Source organism: Anopheles coustani, chromosome 3 (assembly GCF_943734705.1).
Source record: "Anopheles coustani chromosome 3, idAnoCousDA_361_x.2, whole genome shotgun sequence".
Taxonomy (NCBI): domain Eukaryota; kingdom Metazoa; phylum Arthropoda; class Insecta; order Diptera; family Culicidae; genus Anopheles; species Anopheles coustani.
In genome coordinates, this window is record NC_071288.1 from 11381905 (window position 1) to 11395949 (window position 14045).

Consider the following 14045-nt stretch of genomic DNA (forward strand, 5'->3'; position numbering starts at 1 on the left):
CGGCAGAAGTGGCAGTCCATGCAATACAACAGTGGATGTCAAGTGTAAAGCTTCGATTGGCGCTACAAAAGACGGAGCTCCTGGTCTTCCACAGCCAGCACAGGAGCTTGCATGAGCTGGCCAAAATATCCGTCGAGGGTGTTGATGTCCTAGAGCAGCCTGCGATTCGGTATCTTGGAGTTACCTTGGACACCAAGATAACGTTCAAACAACATCTAGAAACCGCAGCAAAGAAAGCAACCTCGGCCTTCCAGTCTCTCAACAGAATCATCAGCAGCAGAAGAGCCCCACGCAGCAGCATTAAGAGAATCCTGGTCAGCGTGGTAGAGAGTATCATCCGATACGGCGCCCCGGTGTGGCAAGAATGCTTAAGATACGACTCGTACCGAGCAATACTGCAGAGAGCGCACAAGCCTGCGGTAAACAAGGTCGCGTGTGCCTTCAGCAACGTTTCTTACGAGGCAGCATGCGTCATTGCGGGGGTGGTGCCAATACATCTGGTAATCCGCGAGGATGCCCGTTGCTACGAACTGCGGAACAGCGGGAGAGATCCGAAGGAAGTTCGGAGAGAAATGAAGGCGGAGACGATGATACTCTGGCAGGAACAATGGGAGGCTGCTGGGCACGGACATCATACCCGCGAATGCATCCCAGATATCTCCAGATGGACAACAAGGAAGCACGGAGAGATCAACCGACACCTAACGCAGGTGCTGACGGGGTTTGGTTTTCTCCGCGCCTACCAACACCGGGTCGATAACGCTGAGTCACCAACATGCCCAGCATGCCCAGCAGAACAAGAGACAGCAGACCACGTGCTTCGCATCTGCCCTCGGTTCAACGCGGAAAGACGACCTCTCCAACGGCCCGATGGATCATATCCAACACTACGAGAATTATGCGACGACATGTGTGCGAGTGAGGATGTGTGGCAGGCAGCCTGCTCCACCAGTAAAAGCATTATGACGAATCTGCAGCGGATGTGGAACTACGAAAGCCCCATGCCAGCCAGGAGACGACAGCGACAACGATAAAGAGATGCACGTTAAAACGAGCCATGATGCCATGCATCACCCAAGGCGAGATGTACCAACATCACCCCCACCCATGCCATATCAGTTAAGACGGGATCTGGGTGGAGCCAGGGTTTAGAGGCCGGGGTTAGGTTTTAGTCCGTAGAAATCAGACACTCCCCACCTGTCGTGCCAGGTGGGCGCCTTTTGAAGGTTTCCTCCCCGAAAACAAAAAAAAAAAAAAAAAAAAAAAAAGGCTAACGTTAGCCATTGTTGAGGAAACTAATCGCAGCACGAAATCGAATTTGTCCTACACTCAAAATCACTCGTAGAAAAACCAACAATAAACCAGAGGGAAGTCGTTCAGCTGACTGCTAGGGTCGAACTGTGGGAATTAAAAGCTAAACGTTGGGCTTTATCAATTGTATACACCACTGGGCAGTGTTTCACAGGAACATGACTGTCTTGGGAATTTCCTATTATCAGGGTTTAGCCCTGGCGAAGGCACAAACTCCATCAAACGCCTCAAGATCAGCGCAGACGAGATCAATGTCATTACTGACTATAGCAGTCCGATCTTCGGTCGATGAAACGCTCACTAACGTAAAGTCTTGTCTGTGGACGCAATCAGCGTCCATCAGCCGGTAGCATACAGATGAATTATAATTAAAACAAACAAGAAAACCGGCTTGACGCGTTTTTATGATTAGGTAGGAGTGGGTAGGCAGAGAACTTTTTGAAGCCCCTATATTGGTTGATGTTGTTGCACATTTGGCCCTCAAGAGGAGTAGCGTTAATCATGTTCGACTAGATTGATAAAGTTCGAGAATGAAATACGTAGAACGAAGTATTTTCCTTCTAACGTAAAACAATCGACCTAAGTGAGTAAGTGTTTTTCTATTTTTTCTATATAAAAATGGTCTATTTTTGTTGCTGCAAAGCGCGACCAGTTCAAAAGAATGATTTTAAAATATTATATTTTTAAATTCTAGTCGACAACTGCTCTATTGCTTTTTAAGGAGTAAGATTTAGCCCCATTCTACTTACAAGATTGGCAACCCCTGAAAAAAATCCGTCTTATGTTTTGCACTCCTCACACATCCATTTTCCACACGTACTGATCAAAATGATTATACATTAATGACTCGTTGAAATGTTGATCGTGTAAAGTGTCCTGAAAAATCAATATAATAAATTAAACATTTTTTCCTAAATCAACACCTGGGGCAACTTTTAAAATGCTTCAATGCTTTATTCAGTTTTCGGTTTATTTCCAGAAAAAAACGATTTCGTACACGAAATGTCCTCAATATGTCTCATTAGATATCCTGTGCCATAAGGTAGAGCTGGCTCCTAATCCACGGGTAGTATTCACTAACTCTGGTGTATATGGCGGGCTTGCCCTGCGCACATTGCGCCCCGGTACTGTAGACACCCACCAAAAAATTTACCGGTCTCCAGTCGGCGCTCATGTAGATCGTACTGAACAAACCCGTACCCGATTCGGCACATGCAGTGCGCTCTTCCTCGCAGTACCCTTCATCGATCTCCGGCAGGATGCAGGACTCGGTAAGGGTCAGATTGGAGTAGTGTTTCAATCGACAGTCCATATAATAGAGCAGATGGTCATGGGTGACTGTGATGGCATCGGACGCAGAGTGGTATCCAGTCGTAGTGAGTCTGACCGGCATACGGTTCTTGTCCGACCACAGGCAAGCCGGGACGCTGTACTCCATGATGGTGAACGGGGCACTCACGGTAATGATGGCTAGATTATAGTGGTTAGACTGGTGCTCGAATTTCGGATGAATCAGAATTGATTTGATTTGCCTCGTTTGCATCAGATTCTTATCACCACTTCCTTTGCCAACCATAACGGTGTAGTTTTGGGACTTTATGCTGGAACGATAAGAAAGGAGGCGCTATGTTTCAATGTTTTAACCACAAGGCTTTGGGGGTCCGCGACAGCCGAGCGGTAACACCGGTTAGAAAATCGGCCTATGAGCGCCGGGGCTATAACCACCTTGACGGCGTGGGTTCGAATCCCAATAGAGACCGGAACCTCCCCTGTACGAGAGGACTGACTATTCACGTACACAAAGGGAAAAATTCTAGTAATCCCCGTTAATGGGTAGGCGTGGGGGTATACTCACTGCTGTACACATTGTGCAGCCGTCAGAACAAAGCTTTTTGCAATCAGCGTCCCAATGCATTCGCTCTCTCCGGCTTCGTTCTGCAACAGCGCCAGCTGCGAATGGGTCTGCTGTTCCTTCGTGGTACGGCGATGCACCTCGTACAGCTCATGGCAGAGCTCGATTTCCTGCTCGATGCTCTTTAACTTATCCCTCTTGTCTTCCGCCCTCAACATTTCGTCCGTCAAGCAACAGTGCAGCATATTTTTCCCTTCGAAACCGCACTGCTCGAGCCGGTCGGTATTGCGCGCCTTGCCCGTCAGGGCCTTGTAGACTTGGGGGCAGGAATCGATCGTAAGGCAGACCCCTTCCTTATCACTCCTGGTGATACACTTTTCACCCATGCCCGAGTTTGGCATCACGAACACTATACGGTCGCTGGCGATGACTTCGCGAATCCAGCTGGCGTAACTCGACACCGGTACCAACTGATTTTGGTCATCGCAAAACAGCCCCGCCACCATCGGGTGCATGGAGTAATGATCCAGGTCGCGTATCTGTAAAATGCTACCAGATGGGCGCTGAAGGAACGAAATATATAGAACAACATGAATGTCTGAATCTCAAGCGTATTTTCGTGCACAAATAATATTTTTGATAACGTCCCAAATCACATACCCGCGCACACCACTCAGTGAAGGTTTTTTTCAGACAGGCTTCTTGTGTTGCGCTCGAACAGACCGTTGTATTTTGAATCAATTTATCCAACGTTTTATCTAGAGGTTTCAAAAGGAAGATATTTGATATCGTTGGTTGCTTTAATTTTTCGTCCAACTTTGTGCTACCCACCGTAGGCTACATCCTGCACTTTGGAGTACGTCACTACATTATCTTTTGGCCACAGACAGGCGGCGGTATGCTCGTAGGGGATGCTGTAATGTTTAGTCATTAGTGTTAAGCAAACGATATAATTTTTTTTATTTCTTACCTAACGGTTCCATTAATTCGCAAGAGGATCGGAGTACTGGCACTACTTATATTGAGCGTCTCATACTTGGAGTAGACCAATCGATCAACGACGGGCAAATCGAAACCCGACTGCAGCTGCACCTGGACAGACTTCCAGTCTTGTGGCACGCAGCTCGCCGTAGTCAGGATGTAGTTGTCGTACACCAGCACGCCGAGGCAAATGGAGTCGTTTTTCTTCACCAACGCCACGTGACAGTAGTCGGTGTACACGTTTCGCAGATACTTGAACGGGCACTCTACGATACGATCGATACAGTGTGGTTTATGAAACTACACCTCTTATTCCTTTATGTAAAATGGGACTTAATTACTTACCATCGTTCTCGATGTACTCGTAGGACATGAATCGGTTACGAAAATCTTGCAACATCGATCTGCCATCAAATTCCGTCTGATCATCTGAAATTAAAGACAGGGTGACGAATCTTTAAAAATCCCAGCACTCAGGTGAAATTGTGTTTTGAAAATGCTTACGGCAAGAAACGCCAGCAATCAGCAGCAAAAATCCCCCGAAAAAGCTCCATCGGTACATTGTGGCCGAATTGAATACGAGAGCACGCGCTTACAAAACTTGTTTTCGCAACGGCTTCCGCCAACGGACTGTGGCGGGATTGCTAATGATCTACCAACGATAGAACGTCTCGCGCTGCGCCGATCATCCCTACCTCGATCTTTTTCGTTCTGATCCGCGTGAATCCCATCGCGCGGATGCAAACAATTATCAAGATGACGAGGCCGGTGAGTTTTTGGGTGTTCTGAATGAAAAAATAAATAAAACGATGTTCTACCATAAATAACCTTTTTCGGCAATGTTGTGCTGTTGACATTTAGAGTAAAATACTCGTAAATTCACCGACACCGACCGTTTGTCCTACGGTAGAAAAAAATACACAAAACAAGTTTCTTAAATTTCCATGAGCAGCACCTTGCGTCGGGTATTCCGCTGGGGAATACCAAAAAGGGTTAGCTGCGTCGATCGTCAACTTACGCAAATTTTCAAGAACATCAAGTCTGTGGTAATATTTTGTATTGCCTGTGGTAATACAAAAAGGGGCTATTCCTCCGATACGCTTATTTGTTTCATTTTCATAAGAAGAGGGCATTAAGGTTAAATGAAAATATTTTTAAAATGAAACAAATCTTACCTTACCTGTCTTTCACCATTTCACGATTATGTTATTGGATCTTGGATTTTAAAATTTTTAAATTTATTCATTTTCAAAACTTTACCACGGTCAAGAGAATCATCAAAACAAAGATCGAAAATAAAAAATAAAAACATTTCCACCCCCAACACAACCTGCTGAACCGGTTTTCCGTTGACAAACGATCGCAACATATGATCACGCGCATCCGTTGCGTTTTCAACTGCGTGCCGAGTACTCCGCGGCACAGCATCCGCTCATCTCGGGCATAAATAGCAACAAACAAAGTCACTGAAACCAACATAAAAACCGGGGGACGGTGCTCGCACACACATATTCGTACATGCTGCGTGAAAACACTCGACCAACCACATGTACCGGTCTTATCAGACGCACCTTTGGGGCTCGATTTCGCGATAGACAGCGTGTTGTATAATTCATTTCGTAGGCTTGGCGAACAGACCGTGGCCGCTTCCATCGACGATCGGTACACTCGAAGTCGGCAGTCTACCGGTGGACGCCAACAGGGCGCGTTGTTTGGTTCTTACTGTTGAAACAGAGAAAGTCTTCGCCGTTCACAAAATGTACGCTTCGGTCGAAACAAGTGATGCCAGCGGAGGCGAAAACGTACGAGTGGTTGACTTTCGATCGGACACGATCAGCGTTCCGACGCCCAGTATGCGGCGCGCTATCTTCGAGGCGGCAGTTGGTGATGACGTCTACGGCGAGGATCCGACCGTGCACAAGCTGGAGGAGAGGACCGCCGCGATGTTCGGCAAGGAGGCGGCACTGTTTGTTCCAACGGGCACGATGGCCAATCTGCTGGCAAGTAGGTTATGATGGGTCAATTGACTGTGATTAAATAAGAGGTTGTGGTATGCTTGCATCTAAAAGCCACCTGCTTTCGAAGATGAAAAAAGTATTTATTATGGAAAATGATCAAGGGCATCTTGGAAAATGTTCTTCACTTTTAAATTAAAAATTACCTTCGAAAAGGAAAGTTGTGTATAATTGAAACCAATCAATAATTCTTCAATTACGGTTTATTTCAGACATTGCTTACTTTTTCCTCCTCAGTTCAGTTATGTGTATCATTCGTATTGTTTAATTGTTTCTTTATAGTTGTACAGATACGTTAGATAAGCGAGTCTTAGCTGGTGATAAGAAGCACCCGGTAACATACGATGGCTATTTAAAGCGTATATGCGTCGGTGTTTGAGACTGATAAATCTCACCAACGCACATTTTCTTATCAACTATCCGTTATGTTTGCACTCGTCGCTCTGCAATCGCAAACAATTATCGATACTTCATTAAATTGACATGAATATTCATAACTGGAATCTCTATGCTAATGACCTTAGCTTCAATTGCAAGCTTGTCATAATTTTCGGTATGGTATATTTTCCGTGGATAACTTATGTTTTTTTTTGCGTTCCAGTAATGGTCCACTGCTCACGGCGTGGTACCGAAGCTATTGTGGGCGAGAACGCACATGGCTTCCTGTACGAGCAGGGCGGCGCGGCGCAGATAGCTGGCGTGCTGCTCAGCACGATCCGCAACAACCCGGACGGGACGTTCTGCCTGAACGAGCTGGCAAGAAAGTTCCGAGGCTTCGACGTCCACGAACCGGACACGGTGCTCGTGATGGTGGAGAACACGCACAACATGTGCGGTGGCAAGGTGTTGCCGTTGGAGTGGCTCGAAAAGCTGGCCACGATCTGCCGCGAAAAGGGGGCCAAGGTGCACATGGATGGGGCGCGAGTCTTTAATGCAGCCGCGTACCTGAACGTGCCTGTGTCACGCGTTGTACGGGACGTCGATTCGGTATGCTTCTGTCTGAGCAAGGGACTGGCCTGTCCCGTCGGCTCCATCCTTCTAGGGACCAAGGAGTTTATTAAAGAGTAAGTAAAGTTGGAGCAAAACTCGTTACTAGACGATAAAGTGCATTTTCCTTCTTCATCCCTTAAAGAGCCCATCGTTTGCGGAAGGCACTGGGTGGAGGAATGCGACAGGTTGGCTTTCTTGCCGCGGCCGGACTGTGCGCCCTGGATGAAATAGTGCCGAAGTTACACGATGACCACGTGCGTACGAGACGGATCGCCGAAGCCATCGATCAACTCGCCAGCCCGATCTTCAAGGTGGACTTGGCCAACCTACACACCAACATCCTGATGGTGCAGATCATCAGCAAGAACGTCCATTCGAGCGATTTGTCGCACCGGCTGGCCACTGTTTGTCCCGGTGAGGTGGAAGCCGGCGTAGTCGATTCCTCGGGGAAGGGAATAGCCGTGAAGGTTAGCGCCCGTGACTGGACCTTTGCGCGGATCGTCATTTACACCAACATCACCGACGAGGAGGTCGAATTGGCCATAAAAAAAATACGTTATGTCATTAAGGAATACGAAAAAGATTTATAAAGAGAAAAGGTAAAGCATACAAATTTGCCTCAGCAAACTGTTTGTAGAACATACCATAATAAAACAAAATCTAAATTTTAAAAATAAACGCAAAACGTTTCTTGAATTATTTGATGGTAATATCAAATAAAAAACCAAATCAAATTGTAACTCGAGTTATGATCATAGCATCTGTTAACACATTTGAAAATTTCAAAACATTCTTGCAGTTTGTTATTCTACAGTACTAATGTAAGCTCCACAATCCTATTGATATAAATCCGCAGCAGTTCCGGTTGTTTGAAAAACCGTCGAAAGAAATACATTTTTTTTGTTAAAAATAGGTTCTTAATCTTAATTAAAATCGCCACATCAAAACATGTGGATCAAGTCTGAATCAAATCGAGTCTTAACAATTAAATCTGATTTACAATCCAAAACGAATCAAGTCTGATTCGAATCCGTCGACTAGGATCGAATCTTCGAATCTTCCGAATCCCGATCTGCCAACACTACTACGTTAGTTCGGGATATTTTTCGTGTGTATAAGAAGCATTAGCGATCGGATTCTCTGCAAAATTGTTTAATTTTCTAGGTAAATTGCAAGTTTTTTTTCAAAATCAAACAGTTTAATTTCACTCCATAGACATCGATCAAGCGCTCATCGTCAAAGTGAAGACAGTTTAGTTTAACCAGGCCAAGCACTCCTTGTCCTATGCATACACGCATCTGATAAGCGCCATGTTTATTTTCTTCATTTCGTGTAGAAGGGCCGGAAAAGGAGACATAGGAAGGAAAAATGACGATCGATTCTGACGCCGGTCCGCCCGGGGAACGAAGCCAAGAAAAAATTCGATGCTTTTTCGACATCAGCCTTGGAGGTTTGCCGGCAGGCCGTATCGTTTTCGAGCTGTTTCCATCGGTCGCACCGAAGACGACCGAAAACTTCCGGGCACTGTGTACCGGTGAAAAGGGTATCGGCCAGAAGACGGGGAAACCGCTGTACTATAAGGTAAACACGAGACCATTCGGCTGCAGTGAAGTAAAAATAGACCCTCAACAATGTTCTGTGTACTTACAGGGAATAATTTTCCATCGGGTGGTGAAAGATTTCATGATTCAATCGGGTGATTTCTCGAATGGCAATGGAACCGGCGGCGAATCGATCTACGGTGGAACCTTCGAAGGTAAGACAATCAAACATGATGTATTTTTACTCCATTCTTATCGCTTTTCATCCACCAATGTTTTGTAGACGAAAGTTTCACCTTGAAGCATGATAGACCATTCTTGCTTTCTATGGCCAACCGTGGAAAAAACACGAATGGTTCCCAGTTCTTCATGTAAGTATCGGAGACAGTTAGTTGCAGAGATTGCTTTATACACTTCAACCGAAACCAGAAGAATTCCCGTTTCGGTGTAATACATTCTATTGATGAGCTTTTCTTCCAGCGCGTGTGTAACCAGATAGCGGATAGTAAACTCACCTACATCTTGTTGCTTTTGTACCCTTATATTCGTTGTATTTAGCAGACACAGTAGTGTCGCACCCCTAAAAATCCTCGGTACAGCCGATCTACCTGTTTTTAGCGCCCTAGGTGCGTAGCTGCGGGACGAAGATTCGGAAATGTAAAACTCCAAAAAAGCATAGCTTGGTGCTGTTTCGGGTCTTCGGCGTTGGAAGCACCCATCCGGTTTCCTTGCTTCTTCTCTCCATGCGATTAAGGAGGCGGCACCGTAAGCCAGTGCAGTGAGCCGAATCGTGCCGTCAGGCACCCCGTCCGGGGAAGGATCGTTCAGCGTATGCGCTTGCATTGCGATGTGATTTGCATGTGTATCTGGACAGACAACGGTGCATGGCCCATGTACGGTGAAGCACTTGTCACGCGTGCACTAGGAGCATCGAAGTACGAGCGTAGCACGCTCCACATTCGATCCCCGTGCGGCGATGGCTATTAGTCAACCATCGGAGGAACGGGCCGGACGTTACCTGAATGGTGCCCGATCGGTCAACGCCTTTGGCTACGCTACAATCCAAAGCAATACATTTGCCAATCAATTGTTCTTTCTGTGTTTTTTCTTTTTCTATTGTAGTACAACGCAACCTGCCCCTCATCTTGATAAGTAAGCATCCGCACCTATTATTCCCCATTATTTCAACAAACTTGAGTGTCAACATTAATGTTTTTCTTTTCATTACAGTGTTCACGTTGTATTCGGTCATGTTGTATCCGGTCAGGATTTAGTACGACAACTCGAACAGCTGCCGGTCGATCGCAACTCGCGTCCACTACAGGATGCAAGTGTTTCCAATTGCGGCCAACTAATCCGCCACATTAAGGGTACTGTTGCATAAGAATCACGTCAAGTGGTTGGAACGCTGTATAACCGTTTACAACCGTTTTATTTTGTGATACAGAAAAGAAAGAAAAGAAGAAGAAAAAGGCATCGGAATCTAGCGACGATTCTGAGGACGAATCCAGCAGGAAACGGAAGAAGGAGAAAAAGAAGAAGCGACAAAAAGATTCATCACCGCGCAGGGAAGGATCGCAGTAAGTTGTTATGCTGTAGAAAAATGCACTATAAAGCAAGCATGGTCAATGCTAACCTGATGCCTCATCATACCTTTTCTCTGTATAGCGATGGCGATACGGCCGAGGAAGGTGAAGTGGATGAGGAGCTTCACCCGATGGCAACGGTGACCAAAATTGATCCGGATGAAATTCCAGAGGTATCCAACAAGTATCTGATGCGGGCTGCCGACAATAAGCGCTCCGGGGAAGATGGAGAACGTCCAAAACGTGACGTCCGTGGTAAAGAACAGAAGGGTTTCGGTTGGTCCAAGAAACGGGTACCGTTGTCCCGCAGTGGACGTATTATCAAAGGGAGAGGCAACTTTGTAAGTATGAAACAATGAACTTGCTCCATTGATGAAGAAATGAGTTATTGTTTGTTTGTCATTCTTTACGATTTTAAGCGATATCGTACACCATCACGTTCACGTAGCCGTTCACGTAGCGTTACGCCAATTCACTGGCGAGCCGCACAAAAGCGTACGATCAAGATGACAGATCTGGAAAAAATTGAGGAAGAAAAACGGCAACGTGAGCTGGAAATAAAGCGACGAGAAGCTGAACGGAAGAAACGGCACGAAGAGCTTGCGAAAGGTGCGTCGAAAAAATCGTTCTTCGAGCTGAATCAGGATCAGCCGGCGTCGGCGCATGCTGAGAAGGACTCGACGAACGGTAGTGGCCCTGCGGAGCAGGAAGCGAATGAAAGACAGCCGCAGTCACGTGCCAAATCCAACGGTTCGATCGATATGAATGCACTGGACTATGAACATCAACCGGCCGGTACGTCGGACACTGAGCCAGAAGAGGCGGTCGGGGTCAACAAGAAGAGCGATACATTCGCGAAGGCATTTGGTGTTGAGCCGAAGAAAAACTCGTCCGATTCGGTGAAGGGTGACGATCGGCGAAAGCCATCCGGTGGTGATGATGGACGTAGGCGGGAGCACTCCAGAAGCCGCTCTCGTGACCGTCGTCGACAAGACGATTACAACCGTGGACGATCCCCACCGGCGCATTATCGCGGCGGTGGTGGTGGGGGAGGCAATCGAAACCCTCGTCAACAGTTTGGAGCGGGTAACTTTGCGGTACAACATAATCGGTTCAATCCACAGCGTCGATTCGGTGGAGGCAACAATGGTCCTGGAGGTCACGTGGGACCGTCGTACTACTCTCGCACTCGGGGTCGCTTCGGTGGAAATGAACGATTCGATCGTGATCGACGCCGTTCCCGTAGCCACGATGGAGGGAACCGACGTTCGCGTCGCGATCGTACGATGAGTCGATCGCGTTCGAAAACCCCTGACCGGCGACGAAGGCATCGCCGGGACAGTAGCCGCTCTGGCAGCTCGGCCACACCTGATCGTTCGCATCGTAATCGGACCAAGTCAACGTCACGACCGCGAGAATCGGTTGAAGCAAGACAACCGCCGGTGCAAAAGGGAAAAAATGCCAACGCTCAAGACAAATTCAGGGATAAAAGTCCGGGTTCGGTGGCGACAGCCATTGTGGCTGCGGCAACGGCCGCCGTTGAAGCTGCCTCGCTGGTAGCAGTCACCAATATCAAGAAGGAGGTAGTCTCCGAGGAGGATAAAGCCCGTGCACAGAAAGAGAAAATGTTGAAACGCGCCGAAACGCTTCTGCTGCTCAAGAGTCACATGGAGAAGGAGATCGCAGAGCAGCAGCGAAAGGCACGCGAGAAGCAGCTACAACAGCAACAGCAGCAGCAGCTACTACAACAGCGTAAGAAAGATGACCGCAACGAAAACAAAGCCCTCGACGCCGTTATGGATCTAGCGCAGCTAAAGCAACTAAAGAAGGAAACACTGGAAAAGCTGAATGCGCAAGAGGCTGCTCAGCGAATCTTCGAATCCGTGGTCACGAATGTTGCAACGGGGAGTGGGGGGAGCGGCGCTGGTAGCAGTCACAAGAAAAAATCTAAGAGTAGCACCAAACGGCGCTCGTCGAGTACCTCCTCGTCTTCATCGTCGTCATCGTCATCGAAACGGGAAAAAAGTCGTAAAAAGCGGAAGGACAAAAAACGCAAGGCACGCAAAAATTCGTCCAGCAGCTCGTAATGTAACCGTTTGCAAAGGATTCTAGACTGTGCTTTCGTCATTTTTAAAAGATTCCGTTTTACTATTCCCTAAATCAATCAGTCGTATACTGATACCGTTGCAAGCAAGCTGTCTTGTAAAAGTAGTCAACCATTTTTTTTATCGACTGTTATACAGAACAACATCTCCACAAACACGTATTGAAACTATGTTGTAATCATCAAATTATCTGCTTGGATTCAAAATTGACCGCTGAACAGATTATCAAGATTTGGTCTGACGAAGTTCCTGTCAGGAATTCATGTCCGATTCGTCAACACGACTCCACCAAAGGCTTCGTTTAATACGGTAACTTTACCAGGTGTGCTCTATCCGTTGGTTCAGCTTTTAAAATTCGTATCAGAAAGTGCATGTATATTAGTTGCAAATGTGTACTTCTGGGTATTTACGTAAGTTATAATTGACCGAGTAGAGTCTGCTAGCTTCATATAGTACGGGACGCAATCGCGTGTAGCTGGGTTAAATAAAACATCAATTGTATAATATTTCAATAAATATCCTTTTCGAAATCTAACTAACTGAAATAATGTTGCGCTGCCTTCATTTCAAACATTTAGAAAATCGTTATAAATCTAAACATTTAGAAAGTCTTAAACAAAGAATACAGAAATAAAATTGTAAATGTGTTTGAGCTCAACGAGACTTCTGAAGCTGAGCTAAAAATCTCGCACAAATATGGCGGACGCGAAAATTAGTCATAACTAACCTTACAGTTCGTATACCTTGGGCAAAGAAAGCAATTTTCAGACATGGAACTAAAGTGATTGTCACTCCCCGAACCTAGTAAGCCCTTTTCGTGGTCCAGTTCCAGGAGTTTTGCGGATCCGTGATCGCCCTGAAACGCAATAACAGTCTAGTGATGGGGAAACTGAATCCCTACAGGGATTCGAATCTTTCGATTCAAATCCATTCTGAGATCCGGATCTTCAAATCCGAATCCCAATCCGTCATATCATACATGCTCATCTAATGCCGATTTTTCATATGATGTGTTTAATTCAATGAAGGATTTACATTAGAATATCAGTAATTTGATATTATTCTTCTAATTGTATTCCAACAACACGAACATTCTACCCAGCGTTCGATTTGAGTAAACTTAAATCAATTACATTGTCTCTAGATCAACTCGTTATGTGACTAATTCGACTCAAATCATTGTGAGTCGATTCAAACAGTTTACGATCAAGTCAGAATCGAATCAAATCGAGTAACAACCAATCAAATCTGATTCGAATCCTAATTGAATCAAATCTTTAGATTCTGTCAGATGGGATTCGAATCTTTAGAATCCGTCAAATGGGATTCGAATCTTTAGAATCCGTCTAGGGATCGAATCTTCGAATCTTCCGAGTCCCGATTATTAGATATATTGCATATTCAGTCCGTGTTGTTTGCCGGACGCGGGAGCAAATCTTACCATTCCGGTCGGTACTTTTTGCCGCAGTGTTTTTCCCAGTATAATGCACAACGCGACGCCTCAGTGGCATCTCCAGTGTTAGTTTGTGGTTGCAGTTCATTTACCCGGTTCATATTTGTCTATGGCGTGTATTGCAGCTGTGAGTAAATGCAGAAAAATGGCAAACAGTTGCCAAACCCCTCGGCCGAGTGCAGAGTCGAGGCCGTGCAAAGAAAAGCCACGA

At 46.1% G+C, this 14045-nt stretch overlaps 3 protein-coding genes across 3 annotated transcripts; 2 read left to right on the plus strand and 1 right to left on the minus strand.

Moving 5' to 3' along the window:
* Positions 1 to 2332: 2332 nt before the first annotated feature.
* Positions 2333 to 4706, minus strand: LOC131260803 (CLIP domain-containing serine protease B4-like). The gene is made up of 7 exons (XM_058262625.1): positions 4649 to 4706; positions 4490 to 4573; positions 4135 to 4410; positions 3995 to 4084; positions 3824 to 3921; positions 3167 to 3726; positions 2333 to 2912 (listed from the first exon to the last, which is right to left on the minus strand). The coding sequence occupies exons 1-7, from the start codon at positions 4704 to 4706 to the stop codon at positions 2333 to 2335; spliced, it is 1746 nt and encodes a 581-aa protein (XP_058118608.1).
* A 945-nt stretch (positions 4707 to 5651) lies between these two features.
* Positions 5652 to 7817, plus strand: LOC131272838 (uncharacterized). The gene is made up of 3 exons (XM_058274705.1): positions 5652 to 6148; positions 6761 to 7223; positions 7292 to 7817. The coding sequence occupies exons 1-3, from the start codon at positions 5902 to 5904 to the stop codon at positions 7737 to 7739; spliced, it is 1158 nt and encodes a 385-aa protein (XP_058130688.1). The 5' UTR covers positions 5652 to 5901; the 3' UTR covers positions 7740 to 7817.
* A 430-nt stretch (positions 7818 to 8247) lies between these two features.
* On the plus strand, positions 8248 to 12917 carry LOC131261161 (peptidyl-prolyl cis-trans isomerase G). The gene is made up of 9 exons (XM_058263096.1): positions 8248 to 8313; positions 8486 to 8730; positions 8800 to 8905; positions 8974 to 9061; positions 9813 to 9842; positions 9921 to 10060; positions 10138 to 10270; positions 10359 to 10617; positions 10696 to 12917. Exons 2-9 carry the CDS (start codon positions 8518 to 8520, stop codon positions 12361 to 12363), a joined length of 2637 nt encoding a protein of 878 aa, XP_058119079.1. The 5' UTR covers positions 8248 to 8313; positions 8486 to 8517; the 3' UTR covers positions 12364 to 12917.
* Positions 12918 to 14045: the final 1128 nt, after the last annotated feature.